This window comes from Fistularia commersonii, chromosome 30 (genome assembly GCF_037954325.1).
Source record: "Fistularia commersonii isolate RoL2024-O1a breed Wild chromosome 30, RoL_Fcom_v1.0, whole genome shotgun sequence".
NCBI classification, from domain to species: Eukaryota; Metazoa; Chordata; class Actinopteri; order Syngnathiformes; family Fistulariidae; genus Fistularia; species Fistularia commersonii.
In genome coordinates this window covers 6,979,922-7,003,853 of record NC_141313.1, presented here as the reverse complement: position 1 = coordinate 7,003,853, position 23,932 = coordinate 6,979,922, and the positions used below count along the sequence as shown (strand labels likewise).

The following is a 23,932-nucleotide window of genomic DNA, read 5'->3' as shown; positions in this document are numbered from 1 at the left end:
AGTACGATGACAGAGGCTGTTTAAACAATAAGGCTCTCTATTAATAGCTTATAACACATTACCTCAGGTAATTTTTCTTTTCAGGTATGAAAGACACAGTAAGGATGTATGAAAAGTTACCTACAGGCTTTTGCGCTGGTGACATTGTATGAAATTTAGGAGAATCCATCCTCCTTACTTTGGATAAGATTTCCTGGCCTGAGGGATAATCTGACATCTGCAACTATATTTACATCTTTGTACTTTATTGTGTGGTAGCAAAATATTTGCTGACTAACTGAATTGTAAAATAATCTTCATAGCTCAAATTTGTATCAATTAAAGATGTTTAATGACTCAAATCAAACTAACTTTGACACTTTACTGTAGAAACAATTCTTCAGCACACTTACAGTATTTAAAAGACCAGCAGCACAGTCAGGTATATACCCATGTGTACTCATGGGTGTACACATGGACTACAGGAGTACACCCATTATAATTACTATAAGAATAATTATATTTATATAATTATAATTATTCTTGGAATGGAGGATTTCTTACAGATATTACCACTAGCATCTATATTCTATAATGTCTTCCTGAGGGGAAAAGTTCAGATTCGCATGGGTGGGAGGCATTACCTCTTGAGATTTCATTAAGCATGCTTCTTAGCTGCTTTTGTGGCCTCCCAAAGGTTTCAAAGGCCATGTTTGCTATTTTCTCCAGCTCAAGTTCAAGCAGTTTTCAAATGGCGATAGAAGATGCGGAGTTGAAAACACTTTTACCAAAAACAAGCAAAGAATTGCAAATCAACATACCTGCATTTCCACGACAATTCCCAGGCATTAAAAAAGGGAATAGACATTTTTCTCCAGTCACTTGGTTCTTCTTTGTCTACCTACATAAGGCCTGCAAGGCACATCAGATCAGCCATGCCCAGTTTTCTGTGTTCCCAAAGGGTTTGTTTCGGGGGGCTTGCTTTCCTCCCCCACCTGCATTGTCTTACACCCTGCTGTGTCACAATTATCGATCTGCCTTCAAGCTTAGTGATGAACCCAAGAGAATGGTGTCAGAAGGGAGGGGGTCGTTGCAACAGCTGTGTCTTCTGAGACCACCATGTCAGTCCCCGAAATATCCATTTCCCATTGTTTTCCCTGGAATACCCTAAAATGCATATTATTACAACCATTGGCAGCCCAATAATAAACTAGTATAAAATATACAATTATGGATCGCTACAGATTGTGGCACAAGTTAATGACTCATTTGTTTATTGTTTTAAATTTTTGACCCCAAGGCTTTTTTTTAAAACCCATGAATCACCACTTATTTTAAATTAATTCATTATTTGATTTGACATAATATTATATGTAATGTAAGGTTAACTTGCTAACTTATTTCCACAGGAGTCGTCTTCTGATTATCCTTATACCTTTTTAACTGAACTGCCAAATTAGAGGTCATGATTTAATAAAGATAATGCATAAGAATAAATTAAGTACAATTGATGTGCCTGAAATTTGCATCACATATTGAAACCGTGTTGTGGGTGTGTTCTGTTCTCAGCAGTTGTTCAGTCTCTGAAGTTCAGTGCTTTTTACACAATTGAACTATAGGATTTTGATGGTTGAAAAAAAAAGTTTTAATCGTCTTAAATATGCTGAGCATCTGGAATCTCTGTCAAAAAATACCCGGCGAAACACACTTTGTGAGTCTTTTGAACGTGAAAGAATCCATGGACAAATTTCCTGGCTGCTTGAGGTGAAGTTGTGCAGCCCTTGGCCACTAGATGATGCTCATCCCTGTCGACGCTGTTGGGTTCGAGGCGACCTCGCAGTGACAGAGCACCGAGACACCAGACAGTGGAGAGGAAACTCACTGCTGTTGCTCTCACTGATAGTGGAAAGATAACCTCAATAATTAACTTATTTGAACTAAATTAATAAATGAACAGAGGCAGTGGGAAGGTGTGTCTCAGGGATTGGCCAATTCTTGGTAGACAAATGAAAAGCATGAAAAGAAAAGATCACAAGCCTGTGAGAGCAAGGGGAGAGAAAAAGTGTGTGTGTGTGTGTGTGTGTGTGTGTGTGTGTGTGTGTGTGTGTGTGTGTGTGTGTGTGTGTGTGTGTGTGTGTGTGTGTGTGTGTGTGTGTGTGTGTGCGCGCGCGCTTCTACAAGGCAGGGGACATGGGGCAGGCTGGGGGGTGGAGGGGGTTGGGAGGAGTGGCGACTGCCTGTATAAAGAGAAAGCAGATTCTGACAGGGCAGATCCTGGTTGAGTCAGAAGCAGGAAAAAGTACTTTATAAAGAAAAAAAAAAATCTTGTGATCTGTGAAGGAGCTTCTTGAGCAGCCAGTCCATAGACCTGGGTGGTTTTCTATCGGATTAATAAAACAGCTCGGATTTGTTCATCTACGTAAGGTAAATTCTTGCTTTTCTCATTTTTTTTTCAAAGTGCCAGACAGGGAGCAGGTGCAGGCTGGGTGTCACCTCCTGGATCTCTCTATTCTCCTCTTGTCCAACTTCTCAACTTCTAATTCATATTTACCCAGACATTCCTGGTATGAAAGTTATCTCAGCTACTTTGTTGGCAATATGAAGTCATGCCTCCAGTATTTGGAAATGTTTACTTTTCAAAGGTGTGGGATTGTAGGTCACCATAATGAAATAGCTATTAATAGATTCAGCAGTTTGAGTGGGAGGTAGATTGGAGGTTTTTTTTCCATTCTTTTTTTTCCACAAGGTTAATGAGTCCAGTGAGTGAGTGCGGATGATCTTCATTGTAACTCACAATAAGACAGTACACTCACACCACTACCCTTTAAAGGAATCAGAACCTCCAATAGGACTTATGCAGGGCTCTATAAATGTTCTCATGCTCTGCTGGCTGTCTTGAGGCAGCAGGCAGATGAATCAGAATAATGACCAGAACCAGGAAGGTGGATTCATGTCAGGTGCAGTGACATTTCAAAGTTCACCTGCCAGACAGGCAACGAAAGAGTCGTGCTAGAGGAGAGATTTAGACTCAGACTGTCAGAGGTTTGGGTACGTGTGGTCCCACAAACAACCCCGGGTTGCAAATTCGACGGCCCCGCAGCATTTAGGATGACATTCTGTATTTCCTTGCAAGTACTTTATTTTAATCTGATTACATAAGACCTGTGTGCTGTTGTTAAAAAGCGGAGCTAAGAACAGTGGAACAGTGTTAACGTGCTGCGGATAAACACACATTTATATTTATTAACCTGAACATTTTTAAGATAAAATAACTGTTCAGTATAATGTTTGAGCTGCCGATCTAATCAGATGACTTGGGTGGTAAATGGCAGTGCAAACCTTTGTTTTTGATTGTCTCTTTACGTGGGTGAAGTACCCATCCTGTCACATAGTGCTGGCTTAGCACACTGACTCCAGCTGTCTGGGCCATATGGATCCTCTTGGGACAGTCAGTGACCTCATTATGTGATCATTTAGTTCAGAAAATGGCCTTTGCATCCTGGTAACACCTTCGTGTGAGAATTGAAAGAAATGGTGTAAGTTACTTAATGAGGAAGCTATTGTAAATGCATCAGTAGTCTGGATTAGGTTGAGTACTTGTGGGTTTTGTCCTCCTGACAGTGTGACCTGAAGGCCTCAACAGCCTGTTTACAAGAATGGTGGGTGTTTTATTGCACTGCTGCTAAGAGTCTATCACAACAAAACATTTGTTTAAAAGAGGAGAGTTGCCCATCCCTTGCCGTCCTATGTGTGTTCGTGCATGTATGCATGTGTGTCTCTGTCTGTGTGTGTGCGTGTGTGTGTTTGTGTGGGTGGGTGAATGTTTCAATCTAAAGCACAGTCATGCAGAAAACAGCACAGCAAAGCAGCAAAGATCTTTTCCGGAGCTTTGCTTTATGTACAGTGTCCATTGTGTTCTGACATTTGATTGGATAATTAATGACACTATTTATGTAAGCAGCAGACCTACTATTGAAACTGTACTGTACTGTTTCATTGGTGAGCATATATTCATTCTACTGTATCTTGTGATCCAATAGAACTGCTCTACCATATTTACTATTTAAAGAATTGTATTAAGTTTTAACTGTCATTTAAGGATTGCAGTATTTAACTGCCACTACTAATGCAGTAGTTTACAGTGTTGTTAAAATGGACAACACTACAATGACAGGTGTTGTATAAATGTTATATTTACTCTCTTAACCTCCATCCATCCATTATCTATACCACTTATCCTGCACTCAGGTAATGGAGTCTATCATTCTTAAAATATTCGTTTGTGATTTATTATGCATATTTTAATATCTTAAATTATATAAAATATATAGTATGTTATTGGCCATTTATTGACCTTTGGATTTTATGACACATAGAATGAGAATTAAAATGTCTTATTGGCTGTTGTCAATAAATATCACACCACTGGCCTCTGCAACGGTATTTAAATACAAGATCAGGGGGAACTATACTTTCACTGTGCCACTATGAGGAGCGTGAAAAGAATACAAAATCTGTCTAACCGTAAACAAATTCAACAAATTCTATTCTCTTTTTAAATGATGAAATAGGAATATGATCAAACCTGTGTAACACAAGAGGGCGTGCCATTTTAAAAAGGATAAAAAGGCAAAAAAGTTTATTTCTCAGTTTTTATTCTAGCCCTCATCTGTCATTACAAGCTTTGGGTGGTGATTTTGAGACTGAGACATAAACAGCCAAAATGATTGCCTGGGATGCTGCCTCTTCATGTTACTGTGACTCAGTATCAGCCGGTGGAAGTACTAATATGAGCTTCAGCCGCACCTCCCATGAGCATCATTACGATGTGGTACTAATAGATAGAAGCCATACTTTGTGCTATGGGTTGCTAAGAAACCGCTTTGATTAGATGTGTATTACTGTCATTTCATTGAATGCCATAGGTTGGATATAACCATCCAAGATTGTGATAATGTCTTCAAAGACAGTGCTCACTCTATGTTACCAACCATTGCACCCATAACCCATAACCCATAACTATTACAAAAACATTCAAAATAACCAGTTTCCCCTTGAGGATCAATAAAGTAATTTGATTCTGATTCTGAAAATAAGAGCATGAAGGAAGAAAACGGCCATATGTGGCTGTCCCTGGGAACTATCCTTTTTGCACTGAGACCTAGCTGCCCTCCCATGCTACATATACAACATTTTAAAAACTGTTCCTATCATTAGGTACTTATTTTCCATCACTTCCTTGCCGAGTGTGTTTTCATATTTAGCTTCTGTTTGTCTTGGCTGCTCTTGAGGGAAAGCTGGAAAAAACAAGTCAACCATCTCCAAGGATCATGTGGGTTTCTGCTTGAACGTTGCACCGGCAGCTCCTGTTTAAACTCATCTTTCGTGCATGGGCGTCTGCTTGTGTGTGTGTGTGTGTGTGTGTGTGTGTGTGTGTGTGTCAGTGTGTGTGTCAGTGTGTGTGTGAACGTGTAAGCATGTGAATCACACAGCAGGGGGGAAATGGATGGTGTGTTGGCAGCCGTCATACCCCAATTGTGCAGCTCGGTCTGTCACCTCTTCACCTCTCTTCTCGTGAAGTGTGAAGTATTCAGAGTGTTCAGAAAGCAGGCCAATCCAGCCAAATATCTGTCCGTTGTAATAATGAGTTCTGATGTCACGTTTCCTTGACTTTCTTTTTTACAGTTTTGCCATGAAGCTCTACCTGTTGACTGCGGCGGTGCTTCTCCTTGTGGTGGGAGAGGGAAATGCGGACAGAATCCTGTCGAGAAGGACCAAGCGGGAGCTCGCCGGTCCCCTCCATGTGGGCGGCATCCGGGACCCATTTGGCTCTTACTGCCAGAGGAGAGGAGGCTGCTGTCCTGGCAGGGATGACCTGTGCACGGTCCCCTACCTGGACACTATCTGCTACTGTGACCTGTTCTGCAACCGCACAGTCTCAGACTGCTGCCCTGATTTCTGGGGTCATTGTCTCGGCGTACAGCCTCCTTTCATTGGTACGTAGCCGTGCACCCATGCAAAAAATTTGTTGTTGGCTTGCAAAGTGAGTCGGGGAATAAGTGTGTAGCTGGTCACTGTTTGTTTATTTAGATACAGATCAATTACAAACCTAATGAAAAGCTCTGTGCTGGATAGTAATATAATTCAGCACAATACACATTGCATGCTTACTTTCCTTTAATATGTGTTTGTCTGTAAGAGACAATACTTTTATTGCATCCAATACAGCTCCTGCTTTCTTTTTCTGCTTGTCATGTATTTGAATTAGTTGCAGTTGAAACAACTGTAATTTTCACCCACCTGATGTTCACAGATATTAGCTTTTTTGTTGCTGTAATGATGAAGCGGCATTCCCTGAAGAGATAGGCGATACAGTATTTCCATCAAAAAAATGATTGACATTTGAGAGATTATATTAGAAAAGTCCATATAAACCCATGGGCTTAACTTTGGTAGGAAAGATGGACAGATATACAACACTTGGGATTACATTTAGTTTTGCAACTTTTAAAAGTATTCTGTTGAATTTAAAAAAACTTTTTAAAGATATAGCAACTAACTGGCTTCACATCAATCATGATTTCCAAATTAGACAGAAAGGCTGGAGTCATATCAGAAATATCATACAATTCCATTCTGGAAAATAAGTAACCTCTATTCTACAGTATTCAGACATCCATCCCAGTCGGAAGGATGCCGCCCCTCGTGGCTTCAAAACTGTCCTCTCCAGGGAGAGGTTCAAAATGTGCCAGTGGCAGTGGAATCCTACCTGAGAGCACATCGGGGGAACAGAAGGCTTCTTATTAACCCAGACAGAGGGTGGAGGGGTAGATGGAGGGATGAATGGAGGTCAGGACAAAGAATGTGGGCTATGTGGAAGAAGGAAAGACAGGCCAGGCACCAGGGGGGTCTTTACAGACGTGTGTTCCCCCGCTACACCAGTATCAGGGATTCGGGGGCAAGATGTAGCAGGCTATCCCTCTTATGCCGTTACAGACCTGGTGTCATCTTTTTTTTTTTTGCACAAACATACACACATGTAATTACAGCTATAGCGTTTTTTAAAGAAAGAGAGAAATCACTTTTACAATAGCGTCCTTCACTTATCATTGCCCTCTCATCATCCCATTGTTTACTTCTCTCGTTTAATGGCCACGGTCAAATTCTTTGTGACACCAATCTGTGTCTCTGTCCCCCATCGCTCGAAACCACCCACCATTGGCTTCCTCTCCATAAAATTCCTCTGTATCAATGTGTAACTTGTCACCTACTGGGACTGAGCAGTAACTGAATTCTGCTGGACTGTCAGGCAGCTGTGAGGGGGAAGTTGGGTATCTGAGGGCCCCAGTCATAAATCACACAATGTGCGAGGGGCCTCGCAACACAGGCCAAAAGAAAAAACCCCAACCTACTCGCTTTGTCTCAAGTCATGAGGCAAAATCTGTAAAAACAAAAACAAAATTGAAATACAATTCCCTATAATATGATTATGTCAGCAAGTCTGTCACACTCCAAAGGTTTTCTGCATCATAAATAAATGATGCAGATAATGTTTTCCAGTAAAACAAAACAAATGTGCGTAAAATGAAAGAAACAGAGTCCTGGTATAAAGACACCAGGAAAATTGATTGATTTTCAAGATGATTTCCAAAACTTACAATGACTGAAATCAGAAATAATATAAACTCATTTGATGAAATGTTCAGATTTTCAGAAATAAGTGGTAATCTTTATCACTCTGCTATTGTTGTTTTTTGGCTTCATTTTCAAGGTTTATGGACTCAGAGATTTACATAACAGTGACAAAAACAGATCCGATGTAGTTACAGTACAGTAACCCACAGTTAATTCATTCTTCAGTCTTTCAGTATGACTTTAATGGCCAGCACCCACAAACTCTCAATTGCTACAACTCGCATGAAGTGGCAAAGTGGTAAGCTGGTTTAAGCATGAAGACTGGTGAGGCTTGGGAAGGCTGGAAAGAAGCTAACACTGCATTCCTACACTGGATTACTAGAGCTCAGAGCTCCTTAAACCTCACATATTCTGTGTGTACTCTAACACAAACCCGGACGATCTGCACACACACACACACACACACACGCACACACATAAGGAATCACTGTTACCTATGTTTATTATGGTTGCCTCAATTGGTGGCAGCGTATAGTTTTCTTTGCTTATGATGACTGACGATAATTGTTACTTAGACAAAAAATATGTGTATGTTGATTTTTTTCGTCTGTTTGTGTCTTATCAGGCACCTGCGAAAGAAATGGAAACAGATTCTTTACAGGGCAAACATACAAAGACAACTGCAATTTATGGTATGTAAAGCCCCCTTTCTTCCCCCTTTCTCTCTTTTAACTTCTTAAACCAGGGCTTCCCCTTTAATGTCCCAGTAATCAGCTTAAAGTTCAGAAAATATTTTCCCATCATCACGGCTGTTTCTTCCATAAGATCTGTTACCTAGCTGCACTTGAAACATCACATGAGTTATTGCTGCATAAAAACAATGGCAGGAGCCGACATGTACTTGCATTTCAATCATGTTGTGAACTAACATCATAAGATATCCACACAATGAAAAATATTGTAATTTTTTTGACATTATCATAGTGTTGTTTAATTAATTTACCTTTTAAAAATTAAAATTGGATGCTGACAGTTTACTTCTCATGGATAAAAAAATCCAAACATGAGGCATGAGAGTTCTTTTTAAGCAGTTTTTTTTTTTTATCCATGAGCAGGCAGTTCAATTCGCCAAAGTTTCTCCGCATATGACCCCGACATGATGTTTCCACTTACCGAAGACAGTGTCAGCAAAGTGTTTTATTATCTCCTCGACCTCCAGTGACCCGGAGGGAGCCCGTCTACTGTCACTGTTGTCCCCTGTGATATGAGACAGCAGTCAGAAATGTTCAACAGGGCGCGAGAGAAAGTCAGTGAAAGCAAGACGGAGAATTGCATCGCTCACCTGCTGTTCACCACTGCTTTGCACATCTGGATCATCCCTCAAAGTTCCTTTGCGTGAATGTGCACACATTCTGAGATGTTGGTTAACGTTGATATAAAATTCATTTGTGCATTCATACCATGTTTATTGTGATGCAACAAGAATGTTGTTGTATCACAGCTTTTTTGGCACGGCAGGACTTGTCCCAAACAGGCTGACCCTACTCATCTCCTTGTTATCTGCTTAAGTCTCACAGCTGTTGACCTGCAGTGCCTGGTCTTTGTCAATTTAGTGGACCCGATTGAGACTCCCTTTTAGATAGCTCAGTCGGGTGTAATGGGTGTGTCGTATCATCGTCTGGTGGACCGATACAAGCAAAACCAAATTACTCTGTAAAAATAGCCATGTGTGCCCATTTGCGAAAAAAAAAATGCATATGGACACCTGAAAAATAGCATCGTTATGCCGGCCTGGTGGGACACATACCCTTCTCTACTCCCACTCTCTTCTAAATCAATTTCCTGAACATGTATCCTCCCAGATCCACCAGATCAGGACAGCAGGATGGGGGGAATCAGCGCCCGCTGCCAATCATCAGCTCTCCTTGAGCCGGTTACAGTCTCGCTCACCCTTATTTGGCCCTCCTACTTATCTTTACAGACTATTAAAATCAGGATATTAGCCAAATATTAAAGATACATCCAATGAACACCATCTAGTAACTTATCTGCTTGAAAAACACCTGGGCAGTTTGTGTAAATACTTTGGTCGGCAGCTTGGAAACTCACCACAACTGAGCGCGAGGTATTAAAACAACTGATATGGTTATTTTTGTGCACATGTGTGTGAAGATGGGCCGCGATATGTCTGGCAGTCTTTTGTTGTGTTAATAGAATCTCCAGCTGAGGCCTTTTCCTCCCTGAACTGCTGGCATCCTGATAACTCCTTATCTGGGCAGAATGATCTGTAGCATGGCGCCTCCCAATTGTGGCAGCAAGCTCGCTCACAGAGGAGCTCCGATCACCCCTTTGTCTGTCTTTCAGTCTTGCATTTGCTACTGATTGTGTCCACTCTGGCAGGTGATGGACAGATAAACATGGGAGCGTGTGTGTTTGGACTCAGAGGTGAAGAGCGTGACTGTCTCTAATGGGACCTTTGACGGGGAATGTGAAATATGGCGGTTAATAGCCCTTGTATTTCACTCTCTGTCACTCTCTGCTTTCCAGAGTCTGTCATCAAGCCTGTCCCTGCGGTTGCGTGTCCCCTATTCATTAACTGTAGATTTACTGCTGTTTTTATTTGTCATGCTTGTATGCTTCTGTTCACGCTGAAATGATGAAAAAGTGACATGCTATTCCAGTCTTTATTCAAGAGTCAAGAGTGCATGGGGGACGCAAGAATTTTATGTGGGCATCCCGCAAAATCCACTTATGAAGCAGTTTGTCTGATGTTATATAATAGGGATCTTGGAAAATTCCCATCTTACTTTTCTGCTTTTTATATGAAATCTGCAAAATCCTATAGAACTCGAGCCCTTGCATGGTACAAGCTGTCATCAGTGTTCAGAAAACTAACTGTTTGAGGTCTGCTAGGATGCACTAGAGCGCTGTTAAGGCTCTGTCACTTCCCTGTGGTTAGGTTTAGGTGGAAATAAGAGAGGATGAATGAAGCTAATCGTTCAGGAAAAACACCACCCTGCATATTAATTTTCTTCTGATTTGACACTTTCTATTACATGGGAATAAGTTGCATGTCTCACATATACATGTTCCGTAAAGTAGGTAAAGGCATAGTTTGCAGGGGGACTCTTCATGACAGTGTATTTGATGATGTGGGTTGGACCAAGATATTAACAAACAACTAAAGTTGGAAAAATACAGGTTTTGAGCCCTGAATGATTCTGTGTTTTAAAGTGTTTACAGTGTTTTAAAAACTAAGTATTAAACAGGCAAAAAAACTTGTTTCCTTTATAATTCATTGCACCATGGGTATTAAGAGCCAAAGTTAAGTTTCAAGAATAGCATATTCTCATAAAGGGAAGCTTAAAGTAGTTAAAGGTTGGTGAAACGATCTGAAAAACAGTGGGCAAGATTTTCTGTCCCTTTACTCTCATCTAATATTGCAAGTAGTGTGTGGCAATGTGTACATTTTTAATGCAAAAATGCATCCCCTTTTTTTTCTCACAAGTATTTGCCAAAGTGTCACATATTATTATATACTGAATATTATGTGCTAACTTAACATAACTGGATGAATATTATGTTCACCCAATGAAAGTTCACCCAGTGCTTCAGTGAAATAGATACTGTGTTTCTTTCTTCTGATATTTCTATTTTACTGAGTCTTTAAGATGAATAATGAACTGATTATCTTGGTCTGTGAAATGTTTATTTCTTGTTTGAGTTTTGTAAAACGCACAGATTTTACAGTTAGAGACACACGTGCACCCACACTATACCCTTATGAAAATAAACATTTCAGAGTGAGCCATCAAAAACTACACAATACAACTTCTTGAGTTTTAAGGAAACCTCTGAACATCATCATTCATATCCTGCTTTCTTATCATCTCCGCCGTCATCTGATGTCTTGACTTCCTCATTCTGTGTGATTTCTTTTGGCCAAGAAATCTCCCTAAAAGGCTTACGTTCCCTGTATAACTATCTTGTTCTGTTTTGTCTCCGGCTTCTGATGTTGTTGCTCATTCAATTTATTTTGAGAATTCCACTGAGCCTACTTCCTGTCCACTGGGATTGCCTTTAGAATAAATATAGAATATAATGGCAGTTGTAATGCACATGTAAAGATGAAAATAAAGATGAATTGTTTCTCTCCTGTAGCACGTGTGGGACCAATGGGCACTGGGACTGCGAGGGGAATGCTTGTCTGATGGAGAATTACATGATCCAGGGCATCAACAGAGGAAACTACGGGTAAGATCCTGCATAGATGACCTCACATTACATGTCATCTTTTGTTCTCCTCCGTGCCTTCATTATCCTACTGTTTTTTCCTCGAATCAGGTGGAAGGCAGCGAATTACAGTGAACTCTATGGAATGACGCTGGACGAGGGGATCCGCTACCGCCTGGGCACACAAAGACCCTCCAGGACCATTATGAACATGAATGAGATCCAGGTACAAGACAGTCCTGAGGAAAGCAATAATGTCATAGCTTTAGGGAATATTACTGATCAAAAATATCAGTTTAAACAGAGGATGATTTAATGGCCTTGGTGGTTGGGTTACAGACATGAGGGTTCGTGAAAGGCTCCGATGCTGATGTTTTATACCTGATCTCTGACCTCTAACTTTCTTTTAAAGAGGGGGTAATAGAGAAGAAATGTCCCGAAGGGTTGTTTAAATATCACATTACATATTGGTGGGTTTCCCCTCGGAATTCCACTTCAAGAGGTTTAAAGGTAAAAGAAAGGCAGAGATTATCTGGATGGATAAGTGCATCCACTGGTTTTGTCATTTCACCGCTGCTGTGTAGGGCTGCAAACCCAAGCCTTGTTTTTGGACGGCAATTTATATCAAGTTTAAACCTGCTGTGTGCTTAATCATCTTTAATATGATGACCAAAATTTAATTAGAAACTTGTCAGTTGTCAGTCAAGTCATAAAAAATCTTCAATTGAGTAATCATCTAATAATTTCTGGCTGCAGAATGCACTGATTTTTGAGCAGGTTGGAGAGCAAGGCACACAACTACAACACATGTACAGCATATCTCCAAAGGCAATATGTGAGATTTTTGGAAATAAATTTTCGAAATGTGCCTTTTTCAAAATAATTAAAATCGGTCTTATACTTTGACATAACTCAAGGCGGGTTCAAAAAGCATTTATCACAAGACACCCCTGATCAAACCCTTTGACACCAATTATGGCAGTTGTTGGCATATGATGGAGTCTCTGCCTGGAACCGCAGATCATACCAAGCCGTTCTGTCTTTGTTTCCATTTTACCCAGACAGATTACGTAAGACGGAACCAAAACATCACACAGGCAAGATGGAGGGGATGGTGGCTGTCTTGAGAGCAGTCTGCACCCCTCCTCTACCCTCCACCCATCGCTTCCCCCGTCCACACACTCCCCGCTTAACATCTCCCCGCATTCCACAACTTCTTCCGCCCCAAAATATCACTATACCCCCTCCTCCTTCTGCCACCAGCGTGTTCTTACCTGTTCCAGGAACCAGATCAGAGCTCATTCATAAATCTCATTTGCCATTTTCCCATCTGTCCTGCTGTTCAAAGGATGAAAAAATGTGTGTTCATTAATGAATTTTATTATGGATGTTTCCTTCCCATTCATTCTCACTTGCTTTAAGGCAGATACCAAAGGTGCTTGTGCAGGTGGACTTTAGCCCTCTATAACTACAATGAGACTGACAGGACATTCCTTAGTTATGTATCAGTTGCCGTTCTGAATCACTTCTGATCACAGGAATGCGGAGCAGTCAGACTTGCATTTTTTCAGAGAGAGGGGAGGTCAGTGATGCAGAGGGACACTCGTAAGAGAGTTTCGCAGGACGCTCCTCTCAAATGAGAGAACCATCTGCAAGAGCAGTATCAAGAGCTAATTTGCAGGATTGGCTATTGAGGTGAAACTGATATTCTTCATGCCTCCCAGACAGAGTCCAAATGACGCAGTAGAGTTTTGTCTGATGTAAGCAAATGGCTTCACGGAGGGAACTGCAATCAAAGGTTTCCAACTGTTCTAGAGTGTACGGAGTCTGACAGTGGGCCAAATGTCCCTAATCGTCTGTGAACAAGTACCTTCTACTAAATGGTTGATTAGCAGACTTATGTAATCTGCTCATGATCCAGACTTGTTTTACAAAGCCATCCACATGTATTTTAATTGCAGCCATTTGTTTTTGCTCTTCTGCGTACAAATTGCACTGTGTGACATCAAGTTTCTCTTGTTTTGTCTACCTGGTGTTCATTCTGCCACCACTCCAAATGTAGCTAATAGAAAAGGTTGAATAAAAGAAAAAGTGAAGAGTGAAGATGCTGAAACCAAATCTCCAAAGAGGATTTAACACTGCACCGCTCCATAGGGCTTCATATTTTTGATTTCATACCTTCGTATCTTTTCGGCTAGATGAACATGGATCCTCACAGTGAGCAGCTGCCACTCTCTTTTGACTCATCACAAAAGTGGCCGGGGAAGATTCATGAACCGCTGGACCAGGGCAACTGTGCAGCCTCTTGGGCTTTCTCGACTGCTGGTGGGTGATAAAATGCTGTTCAGATATATGTATATGTATGTAAAAGAAATATGCACCAATATCCACATATAGAAACAGGCATCTCGAAACACTTAAGATGCAAAAAGTATAATCGACCAAAGTGAGGTGGAAGTGACATAAGATAAATGATATGTGTCCTGCCGAAAAAAAAAAATCTGATGATCGTTTTTGAATCATTAGATCGTGAATGAAGTCTTGTCATGCCCAATTTCTATGCCGTCATTAGCCAACGTATGGAAAATTTGACAGTATTCTGTATCAGGTTAACATATCAATTTAATTTATTTGATGGAGGTAAGTGGGCTCCCTCAACAATCCAGATCTTGCCAATCAGAACTTAGTTTGGTGGGTACTTGCTTGTGTTGTGGTATATTTGTTAATGATACATGATGTGCTCTTGTCCAATTTCCACACCTCCAAATTTCACATTTAAAATGGAAGGATTAAGTGTTAGATGTAAAAAAAATTACATTGATTTGAATATTTGTTTGAACTCAATGTATAATCTTGTTGCAGACTCATATTTAAAATACCATAACACATAATTCAGGTTACAAAGTATATTCAAACAGTTTTATCACAGCAAACCAATAATGACTTTTTCATTCTGTGGCCACTCACTGGAGCGGCCCCTTTAGTTTCCATAACAGCAGCGGGTGGGCGGAGATAATCCATAACGTATATTCAACTTTAACACCAAACGGGTTTGAGAAAGTGCAGGTTTTCCTAGGACGTGATTGTGTAGAAATACGTGGGACAATTAGCTGGAATTGACTGACATTTTGCCAATCTTCATTATTAATATTTTTTCTGCTTTTCACTAGCTGTGGCATCAGACAGAATATCCATCCAGTCTATGGGCCACATGACTCCTCAGCTGTCCCCACAAAACCTCATTTCCTGTGATACACGAAACCAGGGCGGCTGTGCAGGAGGTCGTGTTGATGGAGCCTGGTGGTATCTCCGGCGCAGAGGGTAGGGCAGTCCGTTAACCTGTCAAAAAAAAAAAAAAAAGAATGAAGAAGCGCTAAAATAAATTATAGTCCTTAAATGACAGTGCATTTCCTGTGTCTCTTCTTACAGAGTGGTGACAGAGGGCTGTTATCCATACCAACCTCCACAGCAGGCGCCAGCAGAAGTGGGCCGCTGTATGATGCAGAGTCGTTCCATTGGCCGGGGCAAGAGGCAGGCCACGCAGCGCTGCCCGAACACACACAACTACCACAACGATATCTACCAGTCCACGCCGCCCTACAGGCTATCATCCAACGTGAGCACACAAACAAATTCAAGATTCACTCATGTTCTCACATCCGTTCTCTCGGTCTCATGCACATCCATATCTGTGCACCTTACACATCCTGCCGGCATCTCATGGACATTTTTCTTTCTCCCTCGTGCTACAGTAGGCAGTAATCCCTCTCATGTGATCATTTCAGTGTGTGTTTTTGCTTTTGAATGAACATGGGAATGTGCAGGATTACGTGCTGGATGCAAATCCAGCTGGAAACGTCTTGAAAAGAGGTTGCCCCTCACAGCTGCGTGTTTTCAATATTTCATGGCAGCTGTTGGGGCCAAGAGGGTTGATTGAAATGTGTATATAATTCATATAGAAATCACTTCAGGTTTAACAGAATGCATATAGGACTGGGCCACATGGACAAAACAAAACCTTTATGAAAATTCCCCATTTATGTCTCAATATATATCACAACATCAACCCTTATACAGAAATTCATAAGTCAGATATACAACAATATTAAGTATGACACCACCATGACAAATAGTCCTTTATTCCAACTAAAGATAACAAGACTCAACATCCTTAATCAGATTCTTGTTTTATTTTTAGTTGGATTTAATGTGTGCTGAAGTTTATAGAAGTTTATATCAATGGAGGTTCTCAGTCATCCAGGTCATGGTGAAATCTTGTTGAAATCTTCTTGTCTTGCCAACTGGACTTGAATTTTTTCACTTGATGATGTTTCACCCTTCCCCTGAGAGGCTTCTTCAGTTCTAATGATCTATGGGAAGTTTCTGGATTTAAATGTCAAGTTTTTTTTTTTATAAAAGTTTATATATGTCCAGGTTTCAGTTAACTCCTGGTATTTTTGTGAGTGATTCACATCAATTTAAAAGGAACATTTAAAATACTTGTGGCACAAAAAAAAAGATCGAGAAAGAGTGTAGTGAATGTTTCGCTTCCTATGTCCTAACCCCTTAATTTTCCAAAGTGCTGCAACACATCTTTTTGCATCACGTAACATTCCCAAAAAACATTTCCAGGAGCCGTGCAGGTTCCTAGCATAACAGCTCACCCATTGAGCTGCAGACCAACATCTGGTTTATTAGCACATCGCATCCATCAATATTAAATAAGGTTCATGCTTCCCAAAATCATTAAAGCTTCTTGTTTAAGCCTCCTGATGGCCTGTGAAGTCAATAAGCTCAGCATTAAGACAGGGGGCCCGTCTGGACCAAACCTTGTTATCTGACTTTTAACATCATGGGGGTTGTTCTAGATTGTTCCATTTCACTGATGTGTAATGATCTTTCTCTAGTGCCTGTAAATCATTCTATCTATATCCTCTCTCAGGAAAAGGAAATTATGAAGGAGATTATGGATAATGGTCCTGTGCAAGGTAAGGTGATGCCTTTGTGTGTGTGTGTGTGTGTGTGTGTGTGTGCGTGTGCCTGTGCGTATGTCTGTGTGTCTCTATGTCCACTCGCTAAAAATATTCTTGTGGATAATAGTACATTGTCAACATTACCTCCCCAGTGAGTGTTTCTTGCGTAACACTGAAATTGTGGGCGATGTGCTAGAAACCACTTAAATTACTATTGACGTATTAATCCCAGGTTTAACAATGACCCTGGTTTGGTCGTAAAATGATAGTGCCTCATGTCAGTGACGCTGAACTTACCCCTTCATACTGGCCTGGCTTACTGTTTGATGCCCATCTGGACCATTGTCAAGTACAGTTGAATACAAAAGTCGTGTGTATGTACGTGCGTGCGCATATGTGTGTGTTCCCTCTGCATTCTCAGAATCTCTATGAATCTGTGCCAGCCTCCTGTTTTATTGTTTAGTGGTCCAGGAAGAGTTCTTGGCTTTACATCAAGATTCTCTGGCCCTTGAATTTTTCTCTCTGACTCAAAGGTCAAGAGTTGTGTGTGTGTGCGTGTGCGCATGCATCCACAGGTTCGTGCACGTGTGTTTACAATTAGGCATTGTGTGACCATGTGAATGTTTCAAGAGGGGAGGTCTAACCAAGGTTCTCTGCTTGGAAAGACAGTATTTTTGGGCAGGTAGACCTGAGAAAGAGGGAAGTCTTTGTAAACGTGCAGAATTACCTCCCTCACCAGGAATATGAACAAACAGGCAGACAAAGACATTCGTGTTAACTTGACAGTTGTCCACAAGGGTATTAATGTGAAATTTGAAGGTACTATAATTTTACATTGAATTCCATTAAAGGTAGGAAAAAAGGAAGGTGAGCCCACAGGTAATAACATAAGGAATGCCTGGTATTTATACATACACACATAAACACAAAGCCACACAGCTCTCTGGCTTGATGTCAGTGTGTAGTGGTCTCAGAGGAGAAATGGAATTTGTCCTGAAACAGAAAAAGCAGCTTGTGTAGCAAAGCTGTGTAATTTATCGTGCGGAAATACTTGTGTGTTTACATGGTCTTTCTCCCTGCTTTTTTCCAGCTATTATGGAGGTCCATGAAGACTTCTTTGTCTATAAGAGTGGAATCTACAAACACACTGATGTCAGCTTTACCAAGCCTTCACAATATCGTAAACATGGTACACATTCAGTTAGGATCACTGGGTAAGTTACCTGTAGAACCGTGTAACACTTTTAAAATGTCACCCTATTAAATAAATAAACATCAGCCCATTCAGGATACAAAGTAGGGTTGCGTTCATTACTCTCAACATCAATAAACATAAAATATTAACCCAGACATGACCATTTAAGATTTGTAGGTTGACAAGAGGAATCCTGTCTGATTAACGTTTTATTCAGCCATAAAAGGAATGATTCATCCTAAAACAAAGCTTAGCTTAAAATTTACTCACCTCCGTGGAGCTTTCAGAAACTTGTGCAACATGAGACAGTTTTCTTTTCTGTCTTTAATTCTTTGTTTATTCATTTAGGTTTGTCTTATGTGTATATTTATGTATCTGCTGTTGCAGCAATCTGTGTTCAGAGGACAAAACAACTAAACATTGGTGTGAGTAGATAGTGACTGAATTTTAATTTGGGGTTGAACTACTCCTTTAAGCAGGTAGACTAAAACATCAAGGCCATGTGTCAACCCTCATTGTTGCAACAGGCACAATAAATGCTATTTCAGCAAAAAAATGTGTTTGAAAAAGGATGAAGTAGGACTTAATTGAATTGTTATCAGTGTTGAATTTGCGAGCCCCATCAAGCCTCACCTGCATGCGTTTGCTCACATCTGTGTGTGTGTGTGTGTGTGTGTGTGTGTGTGTGTGTGTGTGTGTGTGTGTGTGTGTGTGTGTGTGTGTGTGTGTGTGTGTGTGTGTGTGTGTGTGTGTGTGTGTGTGTGTGTGTGTGTGTGTGTGTGTGTGTGTGTGTGTGAATAAACTTCCCTCCCAATCTTTTACTCTGAAAGACACACCTTGGCTCCACTATTCCGTCTGCTCCAGACACCAACTCCCTCCCCCATCTTTCTCTATCTAAAACGACCACAAATATGCAGGCGGGTAGACAGCGCGCACACACCTGGATTACCTGACCATCTGTCTTCCTTTTTTTTTTCTACCTCATCTTGCTTTACTGTCTTGCTACTGATTCTCACTCTGGTTGTTTTTATTATCACAGGCCAGCACACTCCCTAACAGTGATGCTTCCGTTCCTTCCCCTTCTTTATATCTAAAGCCAAATATTCTTAATAGAATGCAACTGAACAAACAACAGGGTTTAATGGGAAGTTTTGTGGGCAGTTAGAGGCCAAGGGAGATTCTCCCTCATAAACATCTTTTACTTGTAAATATTTGAAAGTTCCTCATCCATCTGGTTTGGGAAGTGTCTGTTATGACAATGGTATGTTGTGCTCCACAAATCTCACTTTCAAAATTAGACAAATAAGCACCTGTGTCTTAATAGGTAAAATAATGGGGGTTAAGGAATGTGTGAGCGTTTGGTCCACACCATTTACACTTTGCGGGCATGAAGTTTCTCAGAAAAAAAAAAAAAAAAAAAAACTACCATAGAGGGCTTTGATAAACGCAGGAGACAAAACATTTCCAAACACTCTGGCAACTCTGCCTTGAAGTTTCTCAGCAAAAAGAGACCACAGAGTCGAGCGCTTTGATAACAGCAGAAGACAAAACATTGGCGAAGAATCCACAGCAGCCATTCCATGTATATGTTGTGATATCCATTCATTCAGTCATATGGCATGTGCAGGCATGCGTGTTATAAAATCTCACGCAAACAGCCCTCCAACCTGTACTTTGTGTAAATCATATACCTTGGATGCACGCAGTACTTAGAATCCTTCTTATGCAGAGCTGTGATGTGTGTCCACCCTGCTCGTGTCAAGGATCGCTTTCTGTGGACTCTAATTACTCTTCTCTGGCTATACACTATCATTAAAACCTAAAGGTATGCGGGGTGTGAGATGATGCTGAGGAAGAGATTAATGAGTGTCTAGTGGTGTTTGGCCCCTTCTTTCGACCTAATAATTCCTCACTACTCTGGGTGAGTGGATGTGGGTGAACCAGAGACGTGGGTTTAGGGATAGATGAAACAAAGGGGTAGATGGGGAAAAGTGTTTTGAGCACCAACCTGACAGCCACAGGCATCAGTATGTTTACATAGACCAAATCCCATAGCAGTGCGTTCCTTTAAGCCCAGAGCCTGGGAAAGTTTGTAGAAAGAGTATTGAGGTCCACTGTGGTGGAAAGGGCATTGTCTGGGTTGCTGATCCTGACTGCACTGGACAGAGAGAGGGGGATCAGTCCCCGGAGAAAAAGGTCAGGGGTGTGCCGAGGGGCGTTTGGAAAGGGCGGGGCACATGGTCAAGGCGGTATGCCCGTCATTGTCTGGGACAGAGCAAGCAAGCTGATTGGAGGCCAGAAAGGAGATCAGCGGTGGTCCGATTCTGTCTGGGTATGTCTATGCCAATAACTATGTAGGCAGGCATATAGGGATATGCAAACATGCACAGGTGTATACGTTGCTACACACAGGGTTCCCAAATCATCTCCAAAGCCCCATCAGTCTGGTGTGTCACAGATTGCGGTGGCATTTTTATTGACATCGTTGTGCGCGGTGTTTCTGCCGGTCAGTGTGATTTCTGACTCCAGTCAACGAAACCCCGGCCTAATAAAGTAACGTGCTGATAGGAGGCCGGCAGTTTCTGCCAATGTTATGGTGATGGGCTCCTGGGTTGGCTGCGTCTGAAAAAGGCTACTCTATTTCCCAGCATTCCTTTGTCTGATAAAAGATAACACCCCATCAGGAATCTCTTGGGGAACGAAAGGGCCGTAGTTCAAAAACAGGATGGGAATTGGCTTTAGCAGAATGTTTTGATCATGACGAGCGGAGAACTTGGCAGCTGCGATACTAAGACAAAAGTGGAAGGCATGGTGGGAATTTTATGGGCGGTTGCCAAAGTTTTCTGAGAACTAAGCTACAAGCCACATAGAAGGGTGAGAACTGGTTCAAATTCACACATCTATTTTTGTGCATTTACAAACATTTCACTTCAATGTTGTTGTTGTCGATTCCATCAGCGCCGCACTGATGGAATCAAGGTGGTGGTCACTTCCTCAAAGCCTTCCTTTTCATGTTCTGTATTTGGGGTGTGGAAACGGTAGAGGAAAGGGGGAATTCTTAGTCAGATTGGAATTATGTGGGAGTGACAACTAGGTGGTGTCCACCCAGAAATAGTTGCTTTTCAGGATGTTGTTAACAAGATCTACATTTTTTAGCCCTCTTGAACACCTTTTGTACTGTTTCCTGCTATTCTTTATCCATATCCACTGGTGTGTTACAGGTGAACAAATGTCAACATCAGCTATATTTGAGAGAAATCCAACGTCTGTGCTCAGACAACAACGCATCTGTGTATGAGCTAATTCATCCTGGATTGTAAGCATGTGCCATAACGGTCTTATCTGCCTTGTGCACTAGGTGGGGAGAAGACAGGAACTTTGATGGAACATCGAAAAAATACTGGGTGAGCTCAAGTTCACCGTCTTTCCCATCTCAAACTTGACATGTGGAAATGCAACACCGATAAATGCTCCATGTCAAAACTTCTATTTTGCGAGACATAAAAAATATGTATTTCAGGCCCAAACATGCTCGAAATCAGCTCGACGCATTGTTCTTGTGGAATAAGATAATTAGCAGCTGACAGCATTTTTTTGAAGGTGAAAGAAAATGACAAGGTTTATGCAGTCGATTTAATGTTTGTCACATTTGTTTTTTCTTTTGTTGTATTTTTCAATGAGTGTTAGTTTACAATGATTTGATTATGAAATAACAACCTTTTTTTCCTATATGCGTTCAAATTAATTTTATTACTATTTGCAAACATTTCATTCATATTAGTTGAATTCTTTTTCTTGCAGAATATTAATATAGCAGAATCACTATATCCTGACACCGTCGTTACCATAGAAAATGTATTAATCTGTGATTCCCAGCCTAAGGTTCACATTAAGCAATTGATTCTTTTGTTTTTCAGATTGCTTCTAACTCCTGGGGCAAGAACTGGGGCGAGAATGGTTACTTCCGCATCGCACGAGGAGACAATGAGTGTGAGATCGAAACATTTGTGATTGGTGTGTGGGGAAGGATCACGATGGAGGACATGCACAGCCATCATCACCACCATCGCCGCAGACACATTTAGGACACCTTTGACATCAAAACCCTACCAAGATCTTTATTACTATTGCACCTGTAGTTGGTTGTTATCCCAGATCTGAACCACCACAGAAGTCTCAGAACTTATAACATCCCCATGTGCTGGCTGGGACAACCACATAACATGTCAAGCCCTCTGACTTTTATAACTTGTGTTCTCAAATACTCTACACTTCCAGTATAGCTCACAGTGTATGGCACCAAAAAAAAAACAATTAACCACTCAACATAGTGACAGGTCTTTTAAGCTGACTCGCTTGGTGCCAAGAAGCCACATGGAGCACCTCAGGTACCTACTTTTCCAAAGACAACAACTCCCAGAGTCTTCAAATCTGGTGAAACGTGTTCATGTCAACTTGGGTGATGGTGAAAGAAAAGCTCGATCTGACCGTTTCATCGTTCTTGTGTCCTTGCATTCTTTAAACCTTAGCCTTTCCAAACTCAAAATCGATAATCCGGATGGACCTGCTTCAGAGGGACACATTTGAAAAGATGAAAACGGAGGGCCAGATTATCAAAAATAAGACCTAGGCGTTATCTTTTTAAAAAGACACGGTCAGGCCAACTGTGGAATATGATAGTAAATCATAGATGACCTTCTTGACATCTACGTGTCAGATAAACCCTTGCACAGTTCACCCTTTTACCTCAGTGTTACAAAGGTAGTAGCTGCAGGCAGGAGAGTTTCTCACATAGTTTAATAATTCTGACAGTTAAAGATTCAAAGGACTCCAGCTTGAAATAAAATGTTAGTAAAGGTGGTTCAAGAAAAAAAACATGCATATAGTTTGGCGATAGTGTAGGACAATGAATATATTACACAGACATTTTGCCAATACTCAAAAATGTGTCGTATTGCTAAATGAATCATTTTGATCCGAAATTTGAGATAAATGAAATGAAATTTTACCATATTATTCAATCTGATAACGTCAATCCGGTGCATAACAAGGCTTGCCTTCTGCCTTAAAGTTGGTACAACCACTGCAAAGCTTATTTTTTGTAAAAAAAAAAAAAAAAAAAAAATGTTGTCACATAACAGCCTGAGCTATATTTGTTGCAGTTTTTATTTTTTTAAAGGTTTATTTTACTACTTGTTTCAAGATGTACTGTATGAAGAAAACATTAACAACGCACCCGTTACACACACAGTAAGGAGTCAGGGGGTGGGGTGGAGGGCGTACTGCTGCTAAAGTCCAATCGGTGCTTCAACACATAACATATAATGGACTAAAAGGGCACTAGTAGAGCACAGGCCTCTGCTGGGGTCCATGTATAATGATATTTTCAGAGAAATACATGACATCCCCTTAACGGCCCAGTGATTACGAGACTCTGCCCAGCCTCACACAGACCTGTCGACGAGTGGGACATTTTGACGCAGCCGTTACAAATTCATAATACTGTACTTTGATTTGAAAGATAAATTCTAGACCTGATAAACTTAACGGTCTCCCTAAATCAAATTGTAATGAAAGATGCTATAAAGGGAAATCAGTTCATTCACCTGCTCGGTCCTGCTTGGACCGTCTCATGGCCACCTGTTGGTGATTGTGGCTAAACATACTTTTCAGAAAGCACTGTCAGCTTCGTGATGCTGCTGTGGCATTGTATTTGCGAGGCAGCATCAGGAACCTGTCGAATCCCACAGTTTCAGATCGTGATTCGCTTGAGAGATGCCTGACTGAAAAATTGAGACTCAGGACTTTTGTAGCAAACCACCTGAATCACAAAAAAATTGATATTACAAACATGACAGAATGGCAGGTTGTTGACCTCCAAAGGCAGATATTTCAATGAGCCAGGTGTTGGTTTATT

At 41.0% G+C, this 23,932-nt stretch overlaps 1 protein-coding gene across 1 annotated transcript; it reads left to right on the top strand.

Moving 5' to 3' along the window:
- The first annotated feature begins 2,239 nt into the window (after positions 1-2,239).
- On the top strand, positions 2,240-23,143 carry tinagl1 (tubulointerstitial nephritis antigen-like 1). Its single transcript, XM_086177947.1, has 12 exons — positions 2,240-2,403; positions 5,665-5,975; positions 8,240-8,306; positions 11,776-11,868; positions 11,959-12,073; positions 14,046-14,172; positions 15,018-15,168; positions 15,277-15,463; positions 16,790-16,835; positions 17,911-18,034; positions 21,374-21,419; positions 21,933-23,143. Exons 2-12 carry the CDS (start codon positions 5,672-5,674, stop codon positions 22,098-22,100), a joined length of 1,428 nt encoding a protein of 475 aa, XP_086034073.1. The 5' UTR covers positions 2,240-2,403; positions 5,665-5,671; the 3' UTR covers positions 22,101-23,143.
- The last annotated feature ends 789 nt before the right edge of the window (positions 23,144-23,932 follow it).

Bases quoted from the DNA above. Each gene is read 5' to 3' on its own strand.
- tinagl1 (XM_086177947.1), top strand. From the start codon at position 5,672: ATGAAGCTCTACCTGTTGACTGCGGCGGTGCTTCTCCTTGTGGTGGGA. The intron at 12,074-14,045 runs GTACAAGACAGT...CTTTTCGGCTAG, and splicing joins TGAACATGAATGAGATCCAG to ATGAACATGGATCCTCACAG. The intron at 15,169-15,276 runs GTAGGGCAGTCC...CTCTTCTTACAG, and splicing joins TGGTATCTCCGGCGCAGAGG to AGTGGTGACAGAGGGCTGTT.